The sequence below is a fragment of the Nelusetta ayraudi genome, unplaced genomic scaffold, assembly GCF_046127955.1.
Source record: "Nelusetta ayraudi isolate G7.1 ecotype Tasmania unplaced genomic scaffold, CSIRO-AGI_Nayr_v1 ptg000004l, whole genome shotgun sequence".
Lineage (NCBI taxonomy): Eukaryota > Metazoa > Chordata > Actinopteri > Tetraodontiformes > Monacanthidae > Nelusetta > Nelusetta ayraudi.
The window spans coordinates 4,480,826-4,507,858 of NW_027466054.1; the positions used below are offsets into that span (position 1 = coordinate 4,480,826).

Consider the following 27,033-nt stretch of genomic DNA (forward strand, 5'->3'; position numbering starts at 1 on the left):
CATGGTAAACTGTGAACTCCTGAGCACCTCTTTCCCAAGTTATTAATATTTCATATTCATATAGACTTCCTGAACTGCAGAACAGCAGCCCTCTCTGTGCAGATACGCGCCATTTTGATCCAGATCAACGACGTCCTGTTCTGTGGAGTTGCCCGGTCATGGGAAACTTGAAAGTGAAACATTTCTAATGAAGATAAAACAGAAGGAGTAAGTTATGAAGTTAACTGGACTGGACATGTGCGTGTCGTTCTCCATCTTTCATCTTCTAGCAGGTGCACCGTGTGGGATTCGTTGTTGTATCTTTGTGGACCGCACAGGAGACAAGGTCACCTTCCCATAATTCACAGCTCCACTGGCCAGAATAGCTGTCTATTTCGCTACATAGTTCACCCCGTCTCCTTCAGCCTCCGTCGTCCTCTACCGCTTTATCTCTTGATTTAGCTTCTTTTCTCTCACTCACCCGCTGGTTCCGTAATCAGCCCTCTCAGCCAAGGCCATTTTGTTTCTGTCTACCTTATCTCCCGCTTGCAGTTTCCCTCTCTGTCATTACTCTGCCATTAGCCCTCTGTCCTGCGGCGAAAAAGCAGGACTCACACTGACCTTAAAGCCAGAACTATGCCCAAAACGTCTGCTTTGCAAGATAACACCCCCCACACTCTCCCCCTTTTCTCTCTCTCTCTCTCTCTCTCTCTCTCTCTCTCACTCACTCTCTCTCTGTGTTTGTGTGCAGAGGAGAGAAAGAGTTGTTTATTAACTGACCTTCACACCTGCCTGTACACAGACTAACTCAAGTTCCAGTCACAAAACCCTGAAATCCAATAGTTCTGTTTGCTGGAATCACATGTTTGACCATCATGATTTCAGTAGAGGACTGGCTGTACTTAGCTGTGGGTCTTATCAACTTTGGAGTGATCTACCTTCACCATCTAAGGCTGTTCACCATTCTGCTACTTTTACAGTAGCAGCATGTATTTATTGGCTCTTTATATTTCATACAGAATGTCACCAGTTTGTCAAAGTTTTATGGAAACCGCAACTAACAAGCAAACACCGGACATTAATAAATGGAGTGTCTCTGTTTTGTGGAAAAAAATAAGTACAATATTGTAATCGAAAGAATGTGCCTCTTGGTATTTCCTGTGTATTGCGTCATTTTCCTGTGCACTTCAATCTAGGCGTTCCATTCAAATCAAGCATTGTTTCTAGTTGCTCTTACTTGACGTGGTGTTGGGAGTCGAGGGGGCCAGTGTTTAGATGGCAAACTGGAAGAGGAGATCCATCCGCACTGCTATGAACACATGGCCAACTCATCCAATAGTCAAAGAACTTCAGAACAACACACACATTGATTCCTTTTATAGTTCCTTTAAATGCACCTTTATTTATTGGCTTTTAACTCAAATTGAGATTTGTATGTTTTTAACTCCCATGGTCACAGTTGTTTTACCAGTAGCAAAATGTCACCTAATTTAAGTTGATTTATCATCAATAGCAAATAGATAAATAAACAAAACAACTTCTGATTGAACCGAAAACCAATGTTTTATCATGGGGTGCTGGGCAAGCAACTGGAGCTGTATGCTGTAATCCCACACAAGGCCAACTGGGGGTGCTACGTCACTCAGAAAAGTGTCCTTCTTTGAATAATAGTAACGATTGTTGAACTATGGTTGAAAGCATAAATAAAACTATAACCTCCATATAGAGTAAAATACACAACAGTGCTTTAAGTATGTACATCCACGCGTTTTCTTTTACCACCAATCAGCGTCTTGGGGGTTGCTGGAGGCTATCGGGCAAAGTCGAGGTTCCACCCTGGACAAATGGCCAGTACTTCGCGAGGCCACATAGAGAGAAAGAAACAATTCTTACTCGCATTCACTCCCACACACAATTTAGAGTTCCCAATTCACCTTGCTTGCCTGTTTTTGCACTGTGGGAGGAAGCTGGAGTATCTGGTGGGAACCCACGCAGATCCAGGATCATAGGAGAACATGCAAACTCTACAGACAAAGGCCCCAGGCCCAGGCTTTTTGTTGTGTTTTGTTTTGTTTTTAATTAAGGTAAACAGCCTAAATTCCGTTGACACTGATTGAATGGTGATTGTATTCCATTCGAGTGATTTATCACCAATGAGGCATGCAGTGTGCGTTTTTTTTTCGCTCAAAATTCTGGCTTTTGATTAATGGATAATGTTGATGAAAGTAGAGCACGGTTTGGGTAACTTTTTGTCAACAGCTTCATTAAAAACATTTAACAATGTGAAGATGACAATGCCAGAGTGGCTGAAGTGAAATAGAAAAGGAAAACTCTCTAAAGTCCCACCTTAACAGAGATGTGCAGTGTGAACTGGAGCAAATGCTCATCTAACACGCAAACACGTGGTACAACATGCTGTGTTAGAAACAAACATGCATTCAAAATGAGGTAAATGACCCATTTGCTTGGAGCAGGAGGAGGGCTGTTCCTCCCTTTGTGGTAACGGCCCAATGTTTTGATAGCAAACTAAAGAAGGTCATTAAAATACATGAGGAAAAAGAATTTCTCAATAACTGCACCGGATACCCTTTTCTTTCATGCTTCCCTCGTGGCTCTTAAACTCCATTTCACCCCAGACCCCCATCCCCACCCTCATCTCTTCCCATGTCCTCCCTCCAGTCGTCATAGTGGGCAGGTGCACGGAGGTGCACGGAGTCACTGAGCTGTGAAATCTCAGCTCCTTGAGACACGTTTCATGCCTCCGCCGCCCAAACACGCACACACACGCACACGCAAACACACGCGAACATTTACAAATACTGACACATAACATTGTTTTTCATTCTGTTTTCCTTTATCTCTCCTCTTCCAGCACCTCTCTCATCCTCTCGCCCTGCCCTGCCTGCATAGATAACGTCAACCTCGTGGGTACGGGGGGTTCAAAAAGCCACAGTGGGGTAAGGAATCTGTGCAGTTTGATTAAGCAAGTGCATGTGTGCACATGTGCTTTCATGCATGTGCTGGCGTGTGCCTGTGTGTGCGTGTGTGTGAGAGAGAGAGAGAGAGAGAGAGAGAGAGAGACAGTCTCCTGCCTATGTCTCTGACCACATCTACATCTTTAATGTCTGGGACTGAATTATGTATGAATCCCCCGGCCTGGAAGGCACACGCGCATGCACGCGCACGCACACGCACGCACGCACGCACGCACACACACACACACACACACACACACACACACACACACACAATTAAATCCACAGGGTGACTGTGCCGTCGACGGGCCTGCAGAAGGAAAAAATTCACAATGATTTTGTGGTCAGGTTTGATCATCTTATTTTCATGTGAGAGAACAAAGCACTGCTCAAAGAGGACAAGCGGCGGCTCCTCTCTGAACCTCAATCCGCTTCAATGCCACCGGCTTCCTGTTTTTGATGTGCTGCACACTTCCTTGCCGGTGCGGGTGCAGAGTAGACGACGCAATAAACACCCTTTTTCATCTGGCCGTACCTGAGCGAGCGCTCCTGCAGACGATCGGTGTGATGCGCGAAGACCTCTGACGCATTTCTGCAGGAGTTGTGCATGCTTCAAAGTTGTGATTTGACTTTCAGATATCTTCACCCTGTCTTCTTTTTCCACGTGCCCACACCCACACACACACACACACACACGGTGCCTTTTATGAAGATGAGAAGTGGAGGTCAAGGTTGGTTTCTACAGCAACAGTGTATTATAATGGCAGGACCTATGTGACCACAAGGCTTCTCTTTGAAGAGCAGAGTAATAATATTAATCTTTTTCTTACATTCACAAGCCTTTGAAGGCTTTTGCTCTTTTATTTTTCAAACAATTCTTATTTATGTGACACCCTGATTGTTAGGTGTAGCGAACGCAGAAGAAGCGAATCACCCAAATGACGCAGTAGCTGTTAAATAATGTAATATTTTGATGGTATGGTAGAATGACGCTACTATGCTATTTGATGTTTTTCCGACATTCTTTACATTCATCCCAGCAGGCCTGGCGTTGTGCACTAAAAGAAGGACAGGAAGAAACTTGCAGTCTAAAGCATTGGACGAGAAAACCGAATTATTGCTTAGTCCGATTAAGCTCTGCATGTAAACGCACTGAGTGTAAAGGTGAACTGACCGGCATTTTATCTTTGCTTACTTAACAAAACTGAGGCTGGGGAAGTTTGGGCACCATGATTTAGCGTTAACAGAAATCATACCTACTATAAATTATTCCTCTTACAACATCTCTGCTTCTAAGACACAGTATGTTAGGGGTATGAATGTTTGCAAGAGGGGGAGAGAGAGAGAGAGAGAGAGAGAGAGAGAGAGAGAGAGAGAGAGAGAGAGAGAGAGATGCTCCACCCACCACTACAAATCATCCAGAGTGGGCCACTTAGATGCAGTTCTCCAGCTAAGTATGTCATCTTTCAGCATCAATTTACAGTCCTGGCCGACACTCTGCTGGGAATGTGAGTGAAAACCCTCTCATGAGTCACTGCAGTGCAAACAAGCCGGAGCGGCTCTGGTTTGATGGCTGGTAGCGCAGGAGAGTGCACACAGAGACACACATGCAAATAAAGGCACAGCGGTCTCATAGAATTTGTAGAGCCAAAATAAACATTTTAAATCTCTCTCATCTTGACTGTCGTGTACAATCTACTGATTGCTTACCTTAACCTGTCAGGCTAAATGGAACGTTTCCTACATCCTTTTTCTTGATCAAATTAGTGCAGTGTCCGTGCTAGCTGTATATTTTGATAGGGAGGTGTAGCAGCGCAGTGATTGTGCAGTGCCTGTACGCACACTGTGTAAGCACAACTGTACAACAAAGCTATTTGCTAATTTTGGATTTGCTCTACGGCAGGGAAGTGTACAACTGCAGTGAGCGACAGTGCAGTTGGAAGCTATGTGACTGTAAGGAAAAAGTGGCAAAGCTCGCAAGTCATAATGGTGAAGCGCAATTTTGGTTACATTAGCCAACTTTGCTTTTGAACCTGGCTTTTCACACTATGCAGTGCAAACATGGCATATGTGTTGTATTATTGTGCACATCTGGGTAAGAGCAGTGTCTTGTTTGGAGAAGAAAGGTGAAACTTGGAATGTCATTAGTTGAAGTAATAATTTTCAAGGGGACCAAACACATTTGTCAATGCCAGTGAAGCCAGGAAGCTGAGCTGGAGGCTTGCTATTGCTGCAAAGGGGAACATCAGCCAGTGTCAGCCTGCAGTGTGTAATGAAACTCTTGTCGACAGCTGTCAGAGCTAAAGTGAAAACCTCTTTTCCATCGAGAAAAAGCCTTCGGTGCCGTTCCTATCTTGAAAATGCCACCCAGTGCTGATAAAACAGCCATGGCCGCAGCATCCAAGCTAATGTCTTTAGCAGCAGCTAGGCTCAATGTCACTTCCTGCATTCACCCTTTGTCTTCCTCTTGAGTCAGTTTTGGCCAGCTTGCTGCACTTGCTTTGGGGTTTGTAGAAACTTAAAGGAAGCTAATTGAAAAGTGAAGCCTTCAAAAAAAATAAGAAACAAAACCTGCTATTGGAACTTGGCGTAATGGATAAGTGGGATTTCAGAGGTCAATTCCCTTCCAGCAATCCAGCATGCAAGAGAGGTTAATAGATGTCAATAGTATGGTGGTTTGTTTTCAGCAGCACTCTTTTTCTTATCCTTGGATTGATTGGCTTGGATTTTGTTCTTGGAAGAAAGAAGAAGAAAACTAATGTAACCCACACACTAATCTGAGGACAGCTGATACAGTTTTTTTTTTTTTTTTTTTTAATCATTATTATTCATTTTAACATTGAAGAAGATTTAATGTCCTTTAATGGATATGCCTGTTAAAAGGTCACCCTGGAAACACATATACAAACATCTACTACTAAAATTACAATTTAAAAATAAAACAATCATGTAGTCATCAGGTATCTAGTCATTGTCACCCTTAAGTGAGTCATGATCTCACCCTTCAACCAACGACCCTCCCACCCCCCATCACGCCAAGGAAAAATTCTGGTTCCGCCACTGCCAAGGTGAGCCATGGCGAGAAGAAGAAGAAGAAGAAGAAGAAGAAGAAGAAGAAGAAGAAGAAGAAGAAGAACGGGGAGGAGAAAGAAAAAAACAGGACCCGAGCGCGGGACCTGAGCCCCATGCGCGCTCCCGCTTTCCGCTGCGCACAGACAGCCGGTGCGGGGAGTGAGAGACGCAGAGAGACGGACAGAGCGAGAGAGAGAGAGAGAGAGAGAGAGAGAGAGAGAGAGAGAGCGAGCGAGCGAGAGGGAGGGAGAGAGCTGCTGCTACTAGTGACAGAGAGCGGCAGCAGCGAGCACATACAGTCCGGGCTGCGGTGGATGCGACAAGGTAGGGAGGCGAGGCGCCTGCGCGTCCTTCACACACACACACACACACACACACACACACACACACACACACACACACACACACACACACACACACAAACAAACACACAGCTCCATGTTGACTGCTGCTGGATTCTTCCAGCCCCGACTCGATCTCCTCCTGATCTCTCTCCTCTCTGCGTGTCCTCCTCCTCCTCCAACCTCCTCCTCCTCCTCCTCCTTGTTGTTGTTGCTGCTGCTGCTGCGCACCCGCAGATGCTGAGCGTCGCCTTGCTGTGCGTGTGCGCCGTCGCCCTCGGACGCGTCGCCGCTCGCTCCGACAGCGGCAATTTTCTGGACGACAAGTGGCTGGCGGGCAGATGGGATAAATTCCGAGATGTGAGTACAAGGACGTTGTGTATTGTGCATCGCTCGCTCGCCCGCCCGCTCGGCTCCTTTGCGCTTCCTTCCTCCCCTCGTTATCCCATTTACACCCCCAACCGCCCCCCCTCCAGTCCCCCTCCGTCTGTTTGCGATCATGCGCTCTTCGTTTTTGTTTTTCTGCCCCCCCCCCCCATCCTCCTCCTCCTCCTCCTCGTGTCCAAGGAGCCGCGGCGGTGGTGTTGGTGTTTGTCGCGCGTTCGTCACCTGCTCCGCCGAGACTGTCAATACACCGCCGATGCAGGCCGTGTGATGTGCGTGCGTGTGTGTGTGTGTGTGCGCGCGCGTGGTTAGCTGCTTTACAGGAGCCTCCTGCTCAGCTGAGGCCTTGAGTGAGAGAGAGGGAGAGAGAGAGAGAGAGAGAGAGAGAGAGAGGCCTAATGATGGCCAGGTATGCTGCTGCTGCTGCTGCTGCTGCTGGTGGTGGTGGTGGTGGTGGTGGTGGGTGTGATACTGCAACAACGAAAAAAAAGGGTAACAAAGGCCCTGCTCTGAATATAATTGTTGGGGTAATGATGACAGGGCCAAGCAGGGACAGTCGTGGAGGCAGGGAAGACATGAGCCTCGGCGTCTCCCTCGATCTCCTCGCTCCTGGAACCGGACTGAGCTGTTGCAGAGCCAAGTGCGGAGCGACACCGTCCCAGTCAGGTGGCCCCGTTTCCAGTGTTTGGGCCGGATTCCTTCCTGCTGGAATGGACGTGATGGATGGCGCCACGTGAGCTGCCCTATATACTGTAAATTGAAATGGCCTTGGTTTGCTTCAGATCTATAAATAGCTGCCGATCGCTTCTCCCGTGTTTTTGATGGGCGGGGTGTCACCGTCAGTGGTGTTGGGAACACGTGTGTGGAAGCCGAGGGCTTTTTGGTGAGGGCCTCATCACCTCTCTCACCCGAGTCCTCCCTCCCTGCGGGCTCGTCTTGCTCTGTACCTGGCACTCGAGAATCTGCAGCTGAAATTTGCAGCTGCTTGCATCACCTCGGTGCAGAACTGCCACTTTGCTCAAGTTGCAATAGTTGATAAATCCTGTTGCTGCGTGTTGGTGTAGCTAAATGTGATGGAACAACGCTTCGCAATCGCTGCAATCTGCAGTTCTGAGATAACTCACCGGACGATTGTCATGGTGAAGCTGTTGATGTAGGATGTAATGTCTGCGGATTTCTCTTGGAGAAGAATAAAGTATTCATCTATCTATCTATTCATCTGTCTCTTCAGGCAGAAGATGCAGCAGATTGTGGATCACAGCAAAGAGTAACTCGTGCTTGTCCGTCATGTTTTCACTCGTTCTCGTTGGCCGGCGCACTTCAGGGACGAGTCTGTGCCGCAGAATTAGCAACAGACAGTCACAGTGTTGTTGAGAATGGTAGTAATTACAGTTTTATTAACGCTGCACACACCAACAAGCATTTATTAGCTCTTCCTATACAAACGGAAGGCTCACATTTGGCAGGAGGTGAATTGGCTTCGCGCGTTCATCGACTGACTTTTCTGGCGGAGTTTCTCCATCGTCCGCAGCACTTTGTCTCTTATACACGGTTGGATGTGCGACCGCGACGCGTGCAAAGGTCTCGCCGCCGAGCCATCTGCTCTCCTCCCAACCCTGGAAAGCACTTCGCCCACTTCCGACATCCTTTTTCGGCCAGCGCCAGTCGCCCATCTCACACGAGTCTTTGTGCTTGTGCATCGCTGAGATGCTCTTAGCCGGCGACGACGCGCACCGGTGAGCAGAGCGAGCGTCATTGTCCGCCGATGCGCAGGGGGGAAAAAAGGGATGTGAAAGGTCAGCAGGAATCTCATTATGGCGAGACTGGGGTTTTTAGGTGAACGCGTCTTAGGTTTGGCCCCTCTGGGCACCGGTCAGAGGCAGGAGCAGTGTCACGCAAACTGGAAAAACACAAAATTGGACTTGTGTGTGCACGCAGTGGACACGTAAATCACGCTAAGGCGGGCCTTAGTTTGGGGCCGTGCTGTGAAATGAGTTCTCCTCCTCGCCGAACAAACAGATCTTCTCTTGAATTAGCAGCCTTAATCTGTTTGAAGTCGCAGGTGGGAAGAAGGAAATCATCAGCCTCTTCTTTGGGTTCGGAGTCAGACTTGAGTGCTGCCCGCTCCGCCTTGTTTTATTCAACAGATGTTCTTGCCCGGAGGGCAACACGTCTCACTTTCATGTGAACCCGAGAGCTCAGGTGGGCTCGTGTGAAAACACCTCAGGCCCGACGATCAGGCAGGATTTGGATTATGCTAAGAAGGCACGGAGAGATCGGCCATGGCCATGAGGCTCTTCAGCTAAAGACGCAGACATTGAGAAGATAAGATAAGATAGATAGATAGATAGATAGATAGATAGATAGATAGATAGATAGATAGATAGATAGATAGATTTTTCTACTTTACAAATACATTTAAAAACACTCTCTATACCAGGGGTCAGTGGTCAGTCACAGGTCTCTTTAAAAAAAAAATAATTATGTCTTATGTAATCCCACTTGCATTTATCTGGGTTAGAAAATGACAATATATTACAATAAAAGTGTGCTCAATTCAAAAGTGTGTTCATGAAATTTTGCGCACACCAACGTGTGGGAACGTTTGGAACATGGTTTATGATTGGCTCAAAGGGTTTGTGACCAGCTCGTGAAAATGTGACTTTTTTTTTGCTGAGAATAATAGAAATATGGTGTTGAATATTGATACAATCTGTATGCAACCTTGTGAAGTCATTGTTGAAAAATGACTGTGAGAACCCATTCATGTGATCAGTGTCTTTACATAGATGAGTATCGTGAATATAATCAGGAAATAAAATGAAATGCAAACTGAAAAAATGTGTTATTTCAGAAGAGAGTTGCAAACTGGTTGCCCTTCGTATGAGTCAGTAGCCATGGAGTAGCGCTCGGGTTCAAAGAGGTTGGTGACCTGTGCTCTATACCCAGCACGTGGTACACATATATAAACACACGTGCGCCCGTGTGGGTCTTTCATTTCCTGTTTTCAGTGATTTGTCCCCGATTGTGTGCGTGTCTCTGTTCTGTCCTTCCGCCACATAATGGAGCGCATGACTCCCTGCGCCGCGCACAGGAGGTTACCGCCGGAGGGGTCGGCTCTGAAAAGCTGCCGCTGAGTGTCGCGTCGACTCAGAGGAAGGTTGGAGACGAACACGTATATGCGCGTAAACAGGAAAACAGTTTTTATTTTCCTCTCACGAGCCCTGAAATAAGCGTTGTAAAAGTTGTGAGCTGGGTGCTGAAGTTCTGTCTTTTAGCAGTGCGAATATTTTGCAACATTTTGAAACTGTTAGAAATTAGACCACAACGGGTGAAACATTCATACCGTTAACAGAAAGACACTCCTGTAAATTTGAACAGTCACATTCCAAATCTGAATTCTGCTTAATTGAGAGTTTGAGGCTTCCTGCTGCAGCAGCGACAACAGCCGTCACTTAATGCAATAACTCACTCCAGCAGCTGCTGCTGCAGCCTCTTTTTGCCAATTTTTCAAGTTCTAACAGCCATTCGGACGTAGCTGCTGCCTTCAAAATCTTTTCCTCTGCTCATATACGGCTGGCACTCACTTGCACACACACACACACACACACACACACACACACACACATGTTCATAATCCAACACTGCCTCTCAGAAAACGGGAAACTTTTATCTCGGGTGTTATCTGCTGCCAACCTGACCCCTTTGCCTGTGATTTCAATTTTCTACATTTTTGGTCATGTTCTGTCACTTTCATCTATCAGCAAGAGCCATAAAGTGTGTCTGCTGCTTAGTGCAGCAGATACGATCTTGTCCACTGATTTACTGTAAATCCTGTTGGGGGGGACTCCCGTGGCCCCACCTCGGCTCTCTTTGCTCCTCCGGCGTTATCTGACTTTCTTTCCAGACTGCCGGGCTCCCTGCGAGGGGCCCCCGGTCCCCGGCTCCCTGCGAGGGGCCCCCGGCTCCCTCTCAGGCTGAGTGCCCGCTGAAGGAGAGCCTGACCCCCTTAATTGAACGTTCCGAGGACAGATTTATTCCTCGTCTGAAGCGGCAGCATTATTCCACATCGTCCCAGTCAGCCCTCATCTCGTCTCCCTCCTCCCCCACTCTCTGTGCAGTCTCGCCGTGCATGTGTTTGTGTTGCGGCGGGTGAGCGAGTGAGTGACGGAAGGGGAGGCACAGAGCTGGAGGCCCTTTCCACTTCAAAGCACCGCGACGTGCGCTTCCGTGCGCTTTATGTGCGCAACAAGCTCGAGCAAGACCAGCGCATATTTGCAGCGCCGGATATGGAGGAGATCCCCGTGGCTGCGGGTGAGACGTCCAGGGGACGACGGGCGCTAATAAAGAGCAAGCGCGCTGGCGAGATGTGTTTTTTTTTTTTTCTCACTCAAGAGAGAAAATAAGGATCCCAGCGAGCGAGCGCGTTAAGCGTTCAAGCAAATAAAAAACGGTAAACTGCGAGGAAAGGAAAGGAGAAAAAAAATACGGCAGCTATTTTCAGCCAGCACTCAGAAGGCCATTACACACAACGTTAAACGTTGCCTTCCTGTGCGAGCGCTCGGCTGCGCATGCGAGGGAACGTGCACCGTTTGATGCTGACGGACTCTCGCGACCGTCGACGCTTGCGGCGTCGCTGCCGTGGCGCTAAAAATGTTTGGTTTTTTTTGGGGGGGTCTGTTTTTCGTACGCGTGCGTGTTTGCAGCGCGCGCCTGTTGATTGCATTAGGGAAACAGACCGAAAGACTCTAGTGTTGTCTGTTATCGGTCCAGAGGGCCCAAGCCCCATAATGCAACGCTCTCGTCACTCAGACATCACGGTGCTGCGGCGCTGGAGGGAGGAAGCGAAAAGAACAGAAACAACCGCTGCTCCCCATTTAGCTGCTCCTCTCAAAGGCTTTCAGCCTCTTGATATATATATATATATGTGCGTGTGTGTGTGTGTTTGTGTGTGTGTGTGTGTGTGTGTGTGTGTGTTCAGAAGCACTGATGTTGGAAGAAAAACAAAAAGACATGGAATCGCAGTTGAGTTTTCCATTCATCATGGAAGAGTGCGTAGAGGAAGCAGTGTGGCAGTGATAAAGGGGCGGGAGTGACGCAGCCGAGGCTCATATTGGGGCCAAGAATGAAGGACAACGTGAGGAAATTCTTTGCAGAGTGAGCACTTAAGCGGTGGACGCCAACTCGATGACAGCAGCTGAGTTTCCTTCACGGGGCGAGCGACATGAAACACAATCGTAAAATTCAAATGTCTGCGTTTCCAGGAAAGGATGTTGAGGCGGCAAAGAGGATGTTTTTCTTTTTCTCTCGTGCTAATTAATTCCGAGATGCATGGTTGATTTCTCTCAGTGTTTTTATTTCCTTTGCGACGAGTGCTAATTGGTGTCAATTCGATTGGAAGGCAATTGCTCTACTTTTGTGTTTATTATTCATTATGATTTATTATTTTAATTACAATTCCTTATTTGAACTTTATTTTTTAAAGACAACAACAAATATCAGCCTTTTGAACTTTGATATTACAAAGGTAGCTGAAAGAAAAGCACGCAAAGGCCTGCAAAAACGTAGCAGAAGGCCACAAACAATCAACCATCGGTCATCGCGTCCCACGCCGGATCTGGTCGGCGGATGAGAAGCAGAAAATGAACAATAAACATTTTCTCCCGTGTCTCCACCCCAAAGAAACTCAGCCTGAAGTACACGATCTTGAACACACAAGAGTGCAGTGCCCTTTCATTAAACTATTTCCATATTTATGTAATAAATCTGTCGCTGCAAGGCACTATTAATAGCCATATGATCGCGCGCTAAGTGAAATCATTATGGCGATGATTGAGTCATGTTCTGGATTTAATTGAACCGTTGTTAAGCCAACAACTCACACCTCTTCTGGGATTCCTGCCATTACGTGGATCAGGTTTCCGATGGAAAGCACATTTAGCTTTGCTGTACTTTTTTTTTTTTTTTTGGTACTGCATAATTGATAAGTTGCCTGCTTCATAATTCATACACCGGTAATTGATATTACAATGGTTTCCTCGTTGCAAAGGACTCACAATTAATCTTCCTCGTTGTCCATATTGGCGATCAGCAGATCGTGGGTGCGTCAGGCGTCGATGGCATACAATTGCAGAATCGCCTTTGCAGATATTTAACAGCGGGCCGAGGATTTTCTTTGTTCTGCTGCGGTCAGAGGAGAACCGCGTGGCGTTGCGACGCGCACGCCTGCGTCGTGCGCACAACAAATCATCTGAAACGACAAGATGTAACTCTGAGAAAACACTCGTCCTGCAGCCACGCTGTGGGATTTATGCTGATGAGATTTTTTTTTCCTTTTTGTTTTTTTTTCCAACCATGGTTTGCCTCCCTTCTTATTTGTTCTGGCATACAGCACTGAATGAGTCACTCGCACATGCACGCGTGCGCGCGCACACACACACATACACGCTCACACAGATAGCACAATAATACTGTGGAGAAACAATCAGACGGCTTCTTTGCGATTGTAAATCAGCTGTGCTGGGAAATTGGTGATGACTGATTGATGATTGCAGCAAATGAAAGACGTGTGCAGTTTTAGAGACACACTAAATTGATAGAGTTGCAAAGAGTTTTGTTGTGAGGCTTCTAAATGTTAAAGGGGACCTATAAAGAAAAACTGACATTCTCAGCTCTTTCACGTCTTTTTGCGTTACTGCCATCCCAACTAAGCCCAAAACAATGCTAACCCATCATAGCATATTTCTAGATGCACTGGCTTCGTCTGTGACTGCGCTGAAATGGATTTTGCTCGACTTTTCGTGTGACAAAGTCGAGCTGATCATCACAGTGACACCTCTGCAGAGTTTTGTGTGGGTGAGGCATTACTGCGGGAGAGCTAGTAGTATAGTATAGTATAGTATAGTATATAGCCATCTTCCCCGCTAGCTTGCGCTACAGATGGAGCAGACAGGGGAAACCTTGTTCCTTGTTGGAAGTAGCCCACCAAAATGAATGTGTTCAATCTGGAAATGGCCGAAGTAGGGGCCCTTTTAAAGTTAATCAGATCACACAACACAAAATCATTTTCTCCTGTCATATTAACAAGGTAATCAAGCCAATATGAGGGTAATAACTGAGATGAAAAATGAGGTCATACATGTTTCCAGTGGTGGAACCTGTTACCAGATAAGTGAATGACGTGCTCATGTTTCACAGAACAGAGATTTAAATGATCAGCAGATAAACCAAGACAAAAAGCACTTTTCCAGTTAAGATGAGGTTGTTTTTTTTTGTTTTTTTGTTTGTTTTTCTTAAAAAAAGAAGTCATGGCCTTTATGTGGATGTACAAGGTTGAATGGTGCCAACTGAAGAAAGTGAGGTCCATGAAAACACAAGCACGCAGTCACACACACAGCTCTCTTCCCATAAGCTCCTTTAACATTTGCAGCGTAAGCTAGCCCCTGCTGGGTGTGTCTCCCTGTACTTCTATTAAAAGCCGGCAAATCACTCACCTCTGTCTAATCCTCACGTCCACCGAAACAAGGCTGCAGGCAACAGATTGGAGGCAGCCACGCCGTCCAGGAAGGTTCTTAACTTCACTTTGAATTGCTAATCTACTTTCGTTTAGCAACATCTGTCAGTCAGTAATTACAATCCAGTTTAACTGGTGTGTGTGTGTGTGTGTGTGTGTGTGTGTGTGTGTGTGTGTGTGTGTGTTTGTGTGTGCGTGTGTGTGTGCGTGTGTGTGTGTGGGGGGAGGGGGGATTGAAAGATGTTTGTTTTTTCTTTTCTTTCCTTTTTTATCAGCAAACTGTTAGGTGTTTGTTTTTTCCCAGGAAAACTTGTACGAAGGCTGCACATACGATCAAATAAGCGAACTCCATTTTGTCCAACAGTGTGATAAGCAGGATTTGTGCTCAGACAGAGAGGCAGCGGCAGACTCGGAGGCAAAAACAATTTAGAATGCACCAGCTGCACTGAAAGCCGCGGTGCATTTGTGGGGAAACAATTACAGAATCATGGAATTATTATTGTCATCACTGTTGCTGTCGTTGTTGCTGCTGCTGCTGCTGGTGGTGTTCTTTTCTCCATCAGGGGAACTTTAAGCACATTTTTTCCAACATGTGAGCTTCATGTGAAAAGTTTAAACATCAGTCTTGGTTTCACCTGAAGCTTTTTTGGTGCAAATGATGGCAGCTGATGTTAACATCATCACTCTACTGTGTCACCGTGTACACACACACACACACACACACATACCCAGCATGTTCCATTCATGTGGGGCTGTGTGGCTGGAAATTTTCTGTCATTCTCCTGAAAGCAAACTAAGCAAACTCCTCATTTTCTTTCTCTGTCATGCTGTCTAACTGCAGGAAGTCGAGGTTTGTACACCTGCTTGATAGCCTTGTGTCCGTCGTGTTTATTTTCATCTTGCAATAATCTCGCAATATTTAACCAAACACTTCTTACAATCACTTGTTAATCATTTGTTATTTCTCTCAGGAGCCTGGGACGTGGACGCCTTCCAAGCCTTTTGATCAAGGTGAGTGTGAGAGAAATGGATGAAATGGCTTCGTTATTGATGATGGTGATGATGATTATCATTATTATTATTATTATGACTTTGCATTGTAATTGCGTCAGCATCACGACACTGAGGGACAATGATGCTGTTTGGCATCACTCTGATGCTTTTATCCTTGAAACAAGCAGACGTTTCCCAGAGGTCTGGCACGGTCACGCGCTCCCTGGTGAGGGGACACAAAATCAGTTTCTCCTCCCTCCAATAAATAACTTCAGAACGCGGCCTGTCGTCAAGATTAGATTTGCCTTCCTTATTTGATTACAGGCCTCAATCCAGCGTGTGTCCTAAAACTCCAGAGGCTCTAAGTCATTTAACTGGCCGGGAACATGCTGTGACTAATCAGCTCCCCGTGACTCATCACGGCTCTGTAGGTATTTCGCTCGAAGAACTGTACAGTGAGGTGGGGGTGCGGGGAGGGGGTTTGGGGTGGGAAGGAAAAAAGTGATCGAACGCGTCGCTGAGAGGAGCTCCAGGCCGATCGTGATGCTCCACCTGCCCGGCGCTCGCTGGGACCGACGATCTCACGCACGCACGGATGCAGCCAGGGAGGGGGGGGGAGGTGAGGGTGGGGGGGGTCAGTGTGAGCGCGCTCGCACACACACACTCGGTTGTCGCTCCACCGTCAACCGTCACCGGTCCACGCACAGCGACGCTCACGCAGACATGTCAGGGAAACAATAGCATTAGACAGTGCGTTGGAGGATGGAGGCAGGATAATCTGGCAAAGCTGCTCAGGGATTACTGTAAGGTTCTTTCAGTGCAGAGGTCATTCGCAAACTGTTCCCAGATCAGCCAGAGGGGGCTCAGATGCTGCGCGGCCCTGATCTCACCTCCCCCTCTCCCCCCTCCTCCGACAAAGATCGCTGCCCGCCGGCGGCGCCGAGATACGGATCTTGAATCATCGCTAAAGTCAAAAAGGTGCAGGTGTCCGCCGAGAGATCTGACACCGGATCTGTTTGCTGGTTCTCGGGCGAGAGCGCCGGTCCCTCCAGCCACTGCGAGAGGTCAGGAATAGCCTCGATAAACTGTTCCATCTGTTTTTAGCTGCAAGGATGCTTAGAGTAACAGCATTATGGCTTTGAATACAGTGAGAGAGACACATTTCCCTGGTAAGCCTATCAGCGAGCGTAGCAGTGCACGCAGACACGCAACGCACACACACACACACACACACCAGTGATGCAACTTCCTTAAAAAATGTCACTACTGTGGATCAGTGCGACTGGAGCTTATAGAGAATAGAATGAAAATGTTACCTAGCATAGTAGCATAGCATGCGTCTTGGGCTTTCAAAGCATAATGATAATAATAATAAATATAATGATAATCATAATAGATTATTGTTGTTGTTGTTGTCTCTCTGGCTGGCTGCTCCTTTATACCGAGAGCTGTTTTAGCTGCGCGCGCACGCACGCACGCGCACACGCACACGTGCACAGACGCGGACACAAGGAGTCATTGGTCTGTGTTTTGTGTGTCTAGGTCTCGATCCAGCCAAAGACCCCTGTCTGAAGATCAAATGCGGTCGCCACAAAGTGTGTGTGGCTGAGGATTACAAGACAGCCTCGTGTGTCAGCCAGAGGAGGGTCAGGTGAGAACACACACACACACACACACACACACACACACACACACATGCATACTCATCCTTTTCCAATGACATAAGTTCCGAATCGATTCCTCAAACTGTCATTGTGATGTTTCCGTGAGGAAGCCTGAAATCAAACGGCAGATTAGAAGCAAGTCAGATTTCTTTGTCGCTTCATGTTTTGGTTTTTTTAGCCTAGTTTAATTTTTTCTTCCTGCTCACTTATTCATGCAGCCTGACAAACAACAACACAGGAGGTTCGGCCGTTTTTCTTTTCTCTCTCTCTCTCTCTCCCTCTCTCTCTCTCTCTCCCTCTTTGTCCATCTGGCCTACAGGTTCGCTGGCTCTCTTGTGTGACTTGTGTAGCTTTTTTGGTCCAATTACCCCGGCGCTGGCACCGTCCCGCAACGGACGCAGAGTCCTGCCAAGTGATATGAATAGACTTTTTTTTTTTATGTGTGTGTCCTTTTGGGACGCGGCCCGACTGGTAGCGCCACACTGACCTGCTTTCGCGTTCTTAGCAACGGCACAATGACCAGCGCACAATGCCAGCAAATAAAAATGAATCACACACAAACCCCCTGCCCCGCCCCCCCACCAGTAATCCCTGTGTCATTTCTGAAATTGATTGTCGGAGAAAGAAAAAGGCAGCGCCGACGCGGAGCGCTCAGTAAACATTAGTTGTGAGCTGCTGCGCGATGGGATCCAGGCGAGAAAAGAAATTTGCACGCACGTTCCGGTGGCTAAAGCGGCTCCGTGTTTGTCCTCCCCCAGTTTTAAAGATGCCAGCTTGTACCAGAGCCCGGGGTCAAAGTGCAAACCCTGCCCGGTGGTCCACCCCATCCCTGTCTGCGGCAGCGACGGCCACACCTACTCCTCTCAGGTGCCTCCGCCCTCGCCATCCTATGCTCTTCAGGTAGATCGAAACGCGCGCTGTGTCCTAATCAGTTTGTTTGTTTTTCTTCGCTGTCCGTGCAGTGCAAGCTGGATTACCAGTCGTGCATCACAGGCAAGAAGATCGTGGCCAAGTGTCCGGGGATGTGTCCCTGCCCTGCTCAGCCTGAGCCCAGCTCCGCAGAGAAGAAAGGTACCAGGCTCTGCACGCTGCACGCTGCGCTTTCTCATGCAACAGGGTTGAAACGGCTCCAAATTGGTGCAGTTATCAGGCTGGAATTTCATTTTCACCCGTCTGCTGCTCACTGCTGCGGAGGCGCTGGTAACATTTTCTAATCCACACACTTAATCCGGAGTTTACGGAGGGAAAGAATTCTGCCCGAGGCCCGTACTTAACCGCCCAGGCGGTGCTGCGATTTGTTTCAAAATATCAACATTAGTGCAATGTTTTCAGCCTCAGTGTTCACATTTGGCCTCTGCGTTCTTATCCGCACTAACATCCAAACCAGGGTGGATCTGCTGGACCAGAGCCTGCAATACCAATGGCCACTAACACGACACATTTGAGTACTTTATACAATATGTTCCCACTGTATTGGCACTAGATGGGATTTTTTTTTTCCCCTCTGTGAATCTTCCGAAAGAAAAAAAATTTAATTTTAAATGTGCTTCTGTCAGGCAGGTCAATTAGGACTCCATGGCAGCACATGAGATTGGAGTCTGACCACAGTCATTACGAAAGGTTATGAAAGGTCTTTGAAAAGTGGAAAACTGTGTTAGCCATCTTCACTGGAGCCCAGAAAAACCTCAATATTTAGCATCAATGTTGGCAGATAGGCAGTTGAAGCAAAGCGGCAGAAGTCTCACATGCAGGAAAGGACAACGTAGCAATGAGGGAAAAGCACTGAGGGAACACATCTACAGAGCTGATTGAGGATGGGACACAGCTGTTACTCCAGGTGAGTCCATGCAGAGCGGGAAAAACTGAGTAGAGGGCAAAACGTGGACTGGCACGTGGAAGGACTGTGGGTGAACCAACGGGGCAGCAGCGGGTAGAATTCTGACGGCTTCCATCCAAAACCAAAGTGAGTTCCTTTATTGAGACCATCAGTATGTGGGGCATTTTCTTCCCCCTCTGGAAGACATTATTATCAGACTGTCAAAGGAGAAGGTCCAGGACACGCCTGCACACTCAGGTGCGCTGGGAAATGAGAGGTAATAAATTGTCTCGAGAGGCACTCGAGGGAGAAAATGGAATTTCCATTTAAGAATTCAAAACAGAGGGTAGAAGCGCAGTGAGATCAACTGACAACGGCAGCAGCAGCAGCAGCAGCGGTGGCAGGACGGTCGTGCAGTCGGCAGGCAATAACAAATAATCTAGGAAGAGCAGAGGCCCAAGGAGCAGGTGGCAGAATACCAGCTGAGAACTGGACACAGGTGGTATAAACATGGTTGAGATGAAACAGTGACACTGTGCTGCCATCATATCAATCGAGTTGCAGGAACCGTGCCGTCTTTTTCCAGCAGTAACAGAATAAAACTGAGAATCAAAAAAACACGCCAACACAACACACAAACTTCTTCCAGATGGTTGCGGAGCCACTGGGCTGATTAAAAACGGTTGAGGTGAGTCAACCTCTTGTATCTGGAACTGTTTGTGTGCGCATATAAAAGCAACATGATGCAAATCAACGTGATGTTGCAGCAATTTTCCAGCCAAATAGCCCAACCTGCCAACCTCTTTTACATTCGGAATGACGGTTGCTGTTGTTGTTATGATTCCTCAGTGTGCAGTGAAGGGGACCTGAAGGAAGTGGTGGGTCGTCTCCGAGACTGGTTCAGGGTGCTGCACGAGAACGGCAACCACAAGAGGCTGAAGCTCCAGAAGCCAGAGAAGAACAGTGAGTCATTCAGGATGTTTTTCTAACAGAAGAGAAACCACAGAAACCAATGCGAGTAAAAAAAAAAAAATGCCGATAGATCATCGCGCTCTTATCCACGGCAGAGTTCGAGGTCTGGACGTCACCGATTTGTAAGGACCCGCTCGGTTGGATGTTCTCTCGCCTGGACACCAACTTCGACCTGCAGCTCGACCAATCAGAGATCAAGAGCCTCTACCTGGACAGGAACGAGCCGTGCTCCGATGCCTTCTTCAAATCCTGCGACGTTCACATCGACAAAGTGCTCACCAGCACCGAGTGGTGCACGTGCTTCCAGAGATACACAGGTACGATGTCTCAGAGCGTAAATGACAGCACGCTGGAAAGGTCCAGTGTGGAAAATTTGGCCTCACCTCTGGATGGCAGAACTTTACACACTGTGCCATTAAAACCGATGTTGCACGGAAATCCACCTCAGCAAGTAGTGAGGCTTTTAAGATAAGATTTTTCAAAAGGTTTTCGGTCTTCTTAGTAATAATTCCATCAGCGCTCTTGTAATTGTGACAAATCGGGAAACATGTGCTGCCAGTTGCCCTGAAAAGCACCAGAAGAAGACGTAGAACGAACCGAGGATGCAGCTTTGAGCTAGAACATGATAGACCCATGAAATCCAACAGATTCAGGAAATATCCAATCCCAGGCGTCGGGTTTATTATCGTGGTCAAAACAGAAGAAACATATCAAACTCAGCCAAAAAACAAAAAATGAGCATCATGAGGGAAAAGCAATTTTTTACTTTTGGTCTCAGCGGTGGGTCCAGATTGCACTGAGATACAAGGAAGACTCCTCAATGTCAACGTCTAAAGAGCAAGAAGACCCCGTGATGAATTCTGAATTCAAGGCAACCTTTGTGCAGTGTGACTGCTGCACACAACCTACAACCAACTAAGCAGCCATTTGATTGAAGTGTTTCTTTGCACAATCTGCACTCGACAAACTTGTACCTCAGTTTATTAGGTTTGTGTTGGACTGCCTAGCTCGCTGTGAAAACTGCACAGTGTGCAGCCACAGTCTTCAGTCAGCAGAGTGCACATCCAAAAGAAGTGCACACTAGGCAAACCGTGGTTATAAAAAAAAAGGAATAATTCATCCCTTATAATAATGAATTATAATAAAAAACAATTGTGTTTTTCAGCAACTGACAGATCATGTCAGACAACTCTGGGGTCGATATTTTGGTGGCGTTCACAATATTTTTTTAAGGCATTTTTTTTTCTTTTCAACAATGAACATTCGACATCGATTTGTATCTATTTGTAGCATGAGCTCAAATAAAATTGGATTCGATTCAGCTGACCAATCAAATTTCCAACATTTATGTCACATGGATTAAAGATTGTAAATGCCGCCTCGTCACAGGACATGACTCAACAACAAAAGTGCAAACAAAAATCTCTCTGAAGGGAGGAAAAATGCTCCAAAAACCAAAAACGCTCTCATGGAGGATCAAACAAACGTACAGAAGGAAAAACAACCGTCGCACAATTTTCTAAACCTGGGAAACTCTCGGCAACAACCGACACAGCAAATGTGACAGAACAAGACAAAGGGAAACGCAGACTATATATACTCACACAAGGTGATGGGCAACAGGTGCAGACAATCAATGCGAGTAAGACTAAACAGGTGTGCACGCAGAAAAGGGAAGTCAGTGTCAAGCACCACCGGAATACTGTGAGTACAAAATTAAACAGGAAGTGTAGACGAGACAACATGAAACTAATCCTAAACAGAGACATGAGGCAAAGCTTGACCGATTTTTCAGTTCATGCCAACAGCTACAAGTTGGTTTGGTTCAGCTTTATTTTTTAGTCTACTATAATGCAAAAAGGAGGTCCAAAAAAGCGTAGTTGAACACGACGTATCAAAACCAGGCTGTTTCACCAAAATTCCAAGAGTCCCCGTTTGAGTTGAATACGGATTGAATTAAACGGCCGCCTTTATGTGAGCACAAATCTAAGATGTAAAGAAACTCCAGAACTGGAGTTGCATTCAAAGACCACAACAGCGGGATGACAAACATCATGACCAAAGCAACAAAAAAAAAAGGGGGGGGGGGAAAATTAAAAGAAAGCACACAAAAGCAGCAGAGTTCAAACAAACAGAGTGGCCTTCTGGAAAACAGCCGACTCCTGCAGTTCTCTGCCTTCAGTCACCGCAGTCCCTTGTCTCTCCCTTTCAGATTCCCCTTGTAAAGCAGAACTGTCCAGCATCAACAAGAAGCAAGCGGGGAAGAAACTTCTCGGTGAGACAGACGGACGGACAGACGGACGGCTCACTCCTTCTCTTACTCTCCCGCGACGAGTCCTGATGTGTCGTTTGCGCCTCTTTCTGTCGCCTCCCAGGCCAGTACCTGCCCTCCTGTGACGAGGAGGGTTACTACAGGTCCCACCAGTGTCACAGCAGCAGCGGCCAGTGTTGGTGCGTGGATCGCTATGGCAACGAGGTGGCCGGATCTCGCACCCATGGACCGGCGAACTGCGGTGAGCAGAGCGGAGCTGTCCCTACGTTGTTTTGGAGAATTTGAATAGACTTCAGACCCCAGTTGCTTTTTCTTTGCATTCTTTCACAGGCGACGGTGTGTTGAAATCAGAATAGAAAAAGAGTAACGTTGTGGAGTTGACTTTGTTGTAAAGTGAAGGAAATTTGATTACTTCTTTTAATTTGTGTTCATCAGGCTGAACATTGATAAATATTGGTATGTTTAAATTTCAGAGCAAACTACACAGTTTTACATCCCCTGCTGGGTGGTAAGAAGCTAGCAGCTTCTTATTGATATCAATGGCCCATTGTAAAACACCTAAAGTTGTCCAATGGCATCAAATTAAAGTTGAAACTTTTCCCTTAGTTTAAGTTATGAACAATAAATAAACAATAAGCAATAAATCAGAAAGTGTTTCCGCCGTCCAATCATCTTAAATGTGAATCTGCTCTGGTTTCTGTCAGATTATCTTGATTTAACTGGACTAAGAAAACTATGAGTTTAAGAAAACTGGCATTTTAACATGGCTTGCAATATGATTCCGTACCACTAGGTGCTACTAAATCCTGCACACGGGGCCTTAAAAACATTTAAACTCCTATTGTCATTTTGCTGTTGAATGAATTTTGGTTGTGTGGACCACAGTTGTGTTGAGAATGTGGAGTACCGTGACTAGGTCTGGTGCGGTCATGTGACGATGCCATTACCTCTTTCACCTGTTGTTGTCAGCGTGAACCTGAAGAAGCGAAACTCCGCAACGCATTGGTTCATGCAAATAAAATTCAGCAGGAAGTGAGAAACCCTTCTTGAAGTCTGACGAGACCCTTGTTGTCTGTGTCCAGGAGTGATTTTGGAGTCGTCAGGAGACCTCGGCAGCGGAGACTCAGTGTTCACCGACGACGACGAGGACTCCTTCGTCATCAACGACCAGGCGGGGATGGACGACGAGGACGACGAAGACGAGGACGAGGACGACGTCAACGACGAATACCTGTCATAATTTTTTTTTTTTTTTTTAAAAGGAAAAAAAAGAAAGCAAAAAAAAAAATTAAAAGAGCAAACTGTTTCATTTGGTCAAACTGCACGTTTCTAGGTGACTTCCCAGGCCGATTCTTAATCGTACTAACAGCCTATGGACTACTCTCTGTGTATCGTTTGTTCTATAGTAAGGAGAAAAAAGAAAAAAAAGAAGACAAAAACAAAAACTCCCGGCAGACGTTTTATGATTTCTCTCCCTCTCTGAGTGTAACGTAACGTTGGTGAACGGCACTTGTTTACTTGCGTGTCCAATAGCCAAACAGCGACGTTGACTGAAGGGGGGGAACTAGCCGGCGGCCCATCCGGGCGCTTTGGATTCGCTCACATGTGCAAAAGGCCTCTCCCTTCATTGGACAGTGCGTGTGTCTTCTAGTTGTGTCCCATCCTCGTTCGGCCGAGTGTGCGTTCGACGCCCGAAGGGCGCGGCGTTAAACACGAGATTCAGGCTTCCTCCGTCCCTCCGTCCCTCTTCCCTCCCTTTCCTGCCCCTTATCCAGCGTTCCCGTGTATAGATGGGATGTCGACGATGTAGATAAAAGGAGAAGATTTCAAAAAAAAAAAAAAAATCTTGCACTGTTTAGGTTTCTTTTGATCTTAATTTGTAACCGTGACTGTAGCTGTGTTGAAAAAAAAAACAAAACAAGATAAGAGTTAGACATGCTTCATTAGGAGAATTAAGGCAACAACAAAAAAAGTCGGATAAGGATCAGGAGCGAGAGCGTGTTGTTTTTTTTCCCGCCAGAGGGGGGGACGCACATCGAGTCCGAAATTATCTCAAGGACGAAATTTCCGCCCGGCTGGTTGTACGTTGAGGAGGGGGAGGGGGTGGTGGTGGGTGTGGGGGTCGCGGGTGGGGGGGATTATTATGTTTTATCTCTACTTCTCATCCTGGGCGTGGTAGCGTGGCCGTCGTGTCTCAACTCGTAGGCCGAGAGGCTCGGCGGGCGTAGCTCTGCGGCGAGGCCAGGCGGGGGCCCCGCTGGCGAACCTGCGCTCGTCTCATCCCACAGAGATTTAAACACACGCGCACGCACACACACACACACACACACACACACACACACACACACACGTACACACACAGAGAGAGCGGATAAAAATGAATATCTTGCACAGTCGCGGAGCCTCCCTGCAGGCCTGCTGTCACGTGGCTGTGGTGGAGGAGAGGTGGTGGGGGGGGTGTGAAGGGGAAGGTTGTGCCTTTTTGGGGGGGGGGAACAGATGGGAGCTGGCTACCCCGGACTGGAGCTGGGAGGAGTGGAGAAGGGGTTTGGTGGGGCTTGTGTCTCTCTCACGCTGGTGTTGAAATATTCATGATATATAGGCCATATCTTTGATTGGGTCCGTAGGATTGCTAGAACGTAGAGAAGCACAGATATATTCTATCAGTTAAGGCGTCAGAGGCCCTCGAAAGCTGTTCCCCAGGTGTAGGAAACTTATGGTCTCTACTTTAGACTGCTGGCTATCGCGGAAAGCTTTGGTTTAGACAGCTTTATATGGAAAACAACAACAAAACATCATTACAAAGTGTTTTGCTCTTTATTTCAAAGGCTTGATTTGTACTCAATCTGCTCTAAATACTTCAAGTATATATGTGTCAAGCTGAAAACTGATCCCAGATCTGCGTATTCTTGATTAGTCCTGTACCCGTTTATGCCGATCTGGGGTTGTGCTGAGTTCCTGTGTTATTTGCTATGATGACTTTATTTTGTTTTATTCATTCAGTGATTAAAACTGCTGTCCGTCGTCACTTTGAATCAAACATCTGTTGAAATACCGTTTAAAGTGCCATCGAATTTGTCCCCTGGTCTGTTTCCTTCCTCTGGTTGTTTGCTGTGGTTGTTTCGCTCGACCCTCATATTCCTTTTTTTTTTTCCTCGACTTGGTGAAATTTGTTAAAAACAGAGCGCACTTCAGTCTCAGAGCGATCCGCGAGCGTGATGGTGAACATGCAAAAGTGTTTGGATGACCTCAGACACTGTAGCCACTCTCAACCAGACACACACACGCACACACACACATAAACACACACACACACACACACGCGCACACGCATCATTGTCACGGCTCCCGATAGCCTTTCAAGGTTATGAAACAAATGCATTTTTTTACAGTGTATGTATGATTTGCTGAAATAAAAGCTATATTGACCAATACATTGGGCTGCGAGGTCGTGAGCATCCTGTAGCACAGCGTTTCTCAACTGGTGGCTCATGACCCAATAGTGGGTTGCGGAGCTGTTTTGATTGGGTCCAATCAATCTGTATATATATATAGTATATGTACATTTATTTTTGCAGGACTCACAATTGAATTCAACTCATTTATTTACGGCACCTAATAGAAAGTGGGCTCGCGTTTTTGCGATTTTATTTTTGTGGAATAAATTTGGGGTGCGACGACATTACAAGGGGGAAAAAATGTGGGTCCTGCGACACCACCAGTTGAGAACCCTTGCTTTGGCAGATGTCGTGATGTTTCGCTCTTGTTTTGTTTTTTCATTGTTTTAGTTCCTATAAAATGCTTTCAGACTGAGACCAAAAAGGACGGACTACGAAACTTGGGCTCTATTTTTTGTGACAAAGACGGAACACCTGCCGTCAGAGGGAAGTCCATTTTTTTCTCGTTGCAGTTTCGAGAGAAGCAGCTTGTTTGCGGGCAGCACCCCGTGTGTACAGGAACGTCTCTGCATTATGCAAAAGACCAGGTGAATATTTCATGAGCCGCCCTTCAAAGCCGCGCCAAATGCACATGCATGTGTGCACCGCAGGACAAGCGTGGCCAAACGCAGGAGAGCGCTGAAAGAACGGGCGCGGGGACCAAAGAAATTCATTGACCTGGGAAAAAAAAAATAAGAATCAAATCAAATATATATATACAAAAAAAAAAAAGCTTCCCAGTACCCGCAGGATGCAGCAGCAGCAGCGGCCCCGGATGAGGAAGCTGCTGTGTAAATAGCCACAGTTGGGTGTTGCACCGTTCACCTCCACCCACCCACCACCCTGCATGTGCTGACCGCCGTGATACGTTCAGATACCATCTCATTTCCTCACAGCGGAGTACCTGTGTTTTGTTGGAGGCCGTCCAGCATTGAGGAGCGATCTCATGATCTGATGCTGCCGTGCGGGGAGCCGGTGTGACCGAACGCTGGTGGGAGACGGGAAGTTCCTCAAACGACAGGAAACACTCGCAGTGTGGGGAAATCAGGCTCTCTTGGATTAGCAGCACTGCGATGATGCAGGTCCTTTCAAGAAAAAGAAACAAAAAGTCTCCAGACTCTCAAGCCTGGAGCTTGGATGTAGCCTGCTATATTCAAGCCATTGAAAATATTCTATATGCATTTCATACAGTCCCATCTGGCGTTTGACTGTATCAGTGTTATTATTATTTATTTATTTTTAGATTATAATAAACAGTAGCCTGTTTAGTTTTTTCCTTTGTGATGTCACAAAGGGCACAAATGCTAGTTCATGGTTTTTGTTCCCTTGCAAACGTTGGATGGCACAACAAAGCACCAATTGTAGCAGCAAATCAAAATCAACGTTTTTGATCTTTACGTCTTTTTGAAGATCTGAAGATGCAGGCGGGGGTTATTGATCGTGCCAGGCTGCTCCATAAATATGGAGCCTTTTAATTGCATTTACTTTCCACTGTTTCAACTCCATTTTCATTTCCTGCCTTAAATATCTTAACATCTTGTAAATCACAGGACTGGCATGTTTTCGATTGCTCAACATGCCACCCCATAATGCCTACAGGCTTTTGGCTACAATG

At 46.7% G+C, this 27,033-nt stretch overlaps 1 protein-coding gene and 2 long non-coding RNA genes across 4 annotated transcripts; 2 read left to right on the top strand and 1 right to left on the bottom strand.

Annotated features, from left to right (window-relative positions):
• Positions 1-4,053, top strand: LOC142900658 (uncharacterized). Its single transcript, XR_012928911.1, has 3 exons — positions 1-207; positions 2,852-2,936; positions 3,995-4,053. It is a non-coding gene; the product is annotated as an uncharacterized LOC142900658 (long non-coding RNA).
• A 1,745-nt stretch (positions 4,054-5,798) lies between these two features.
• Positions 5,799-6,609, bottom strand: LOC142900754 (uncharacterized). Its single transcript, XR_012928929.1, has 2 exons — positions 6,431-6,609; positions 5,799-6,376 (listed from the first exon to the last, which is right to left on the bottom strand). It is a non-coding gene; the product is annotated as an uncharacterized LOC142900754 (long non-coding RNA).
• spock3 (SPARC (osteonectin), cwcv and kazal like domains proteoglycan 3) lies at positions 6,209-25,415 on the top strand. Of its 2 annotated transcripts, none has more exons than XM_076045153.1 (11): positions 6,209-6,358; positions 6,605-6,727; positions 15,236-15,275; positions 16,800-16,908; positions 17,680-17,788; positions 17,884-17,992; positions 19,587-19,700; positions 19,805-20,026; positions 21,922-21,984; positions 22,085-22,222; positions 23,064-25,415. In XM_076045153.1, the coding sequence occupies exons 1-11, from the start codon at positions 6,341-6,343 to the stop codon at positions 23,219-23,221; spliced, it is 1,203 nt and encodes a 400-aa protein (XP_075901268.1). In that variant the 5' UTR covers positions 6,209-6,340; the 3' UTR covers positions 23,222-25,415. The 2 variants fall into 2 exon arrangements, with proteins under 2 accessions (XP_075901268.1, XP_075901274.1); XM_076045159.1 differs by having other exon boundaries at positions 6,210-6,350.
• The last annotated feature ends 1,618 nt before the right edge of the window (positions 25,416-27,033 follow it).

Coding starts and splice junctions, on each gene's coding strand:
- spock3 (XM_076045153.1), top strand. Junction 16,909..17,679: donor GTCAGCCAGAGGAGGGTCAG/GTGAGAACACAC, acceptor GTCCTCCCCCAG/TTTTAAAGATGCCAGCTTGT. Junction 22,223..23,063: donor CCATGGACCGGCGAACTGCG/GTGAGCAGAGCG, acceptor GTCTGTGTCCAG/GAGTGATTTTGGAGTCGTCA.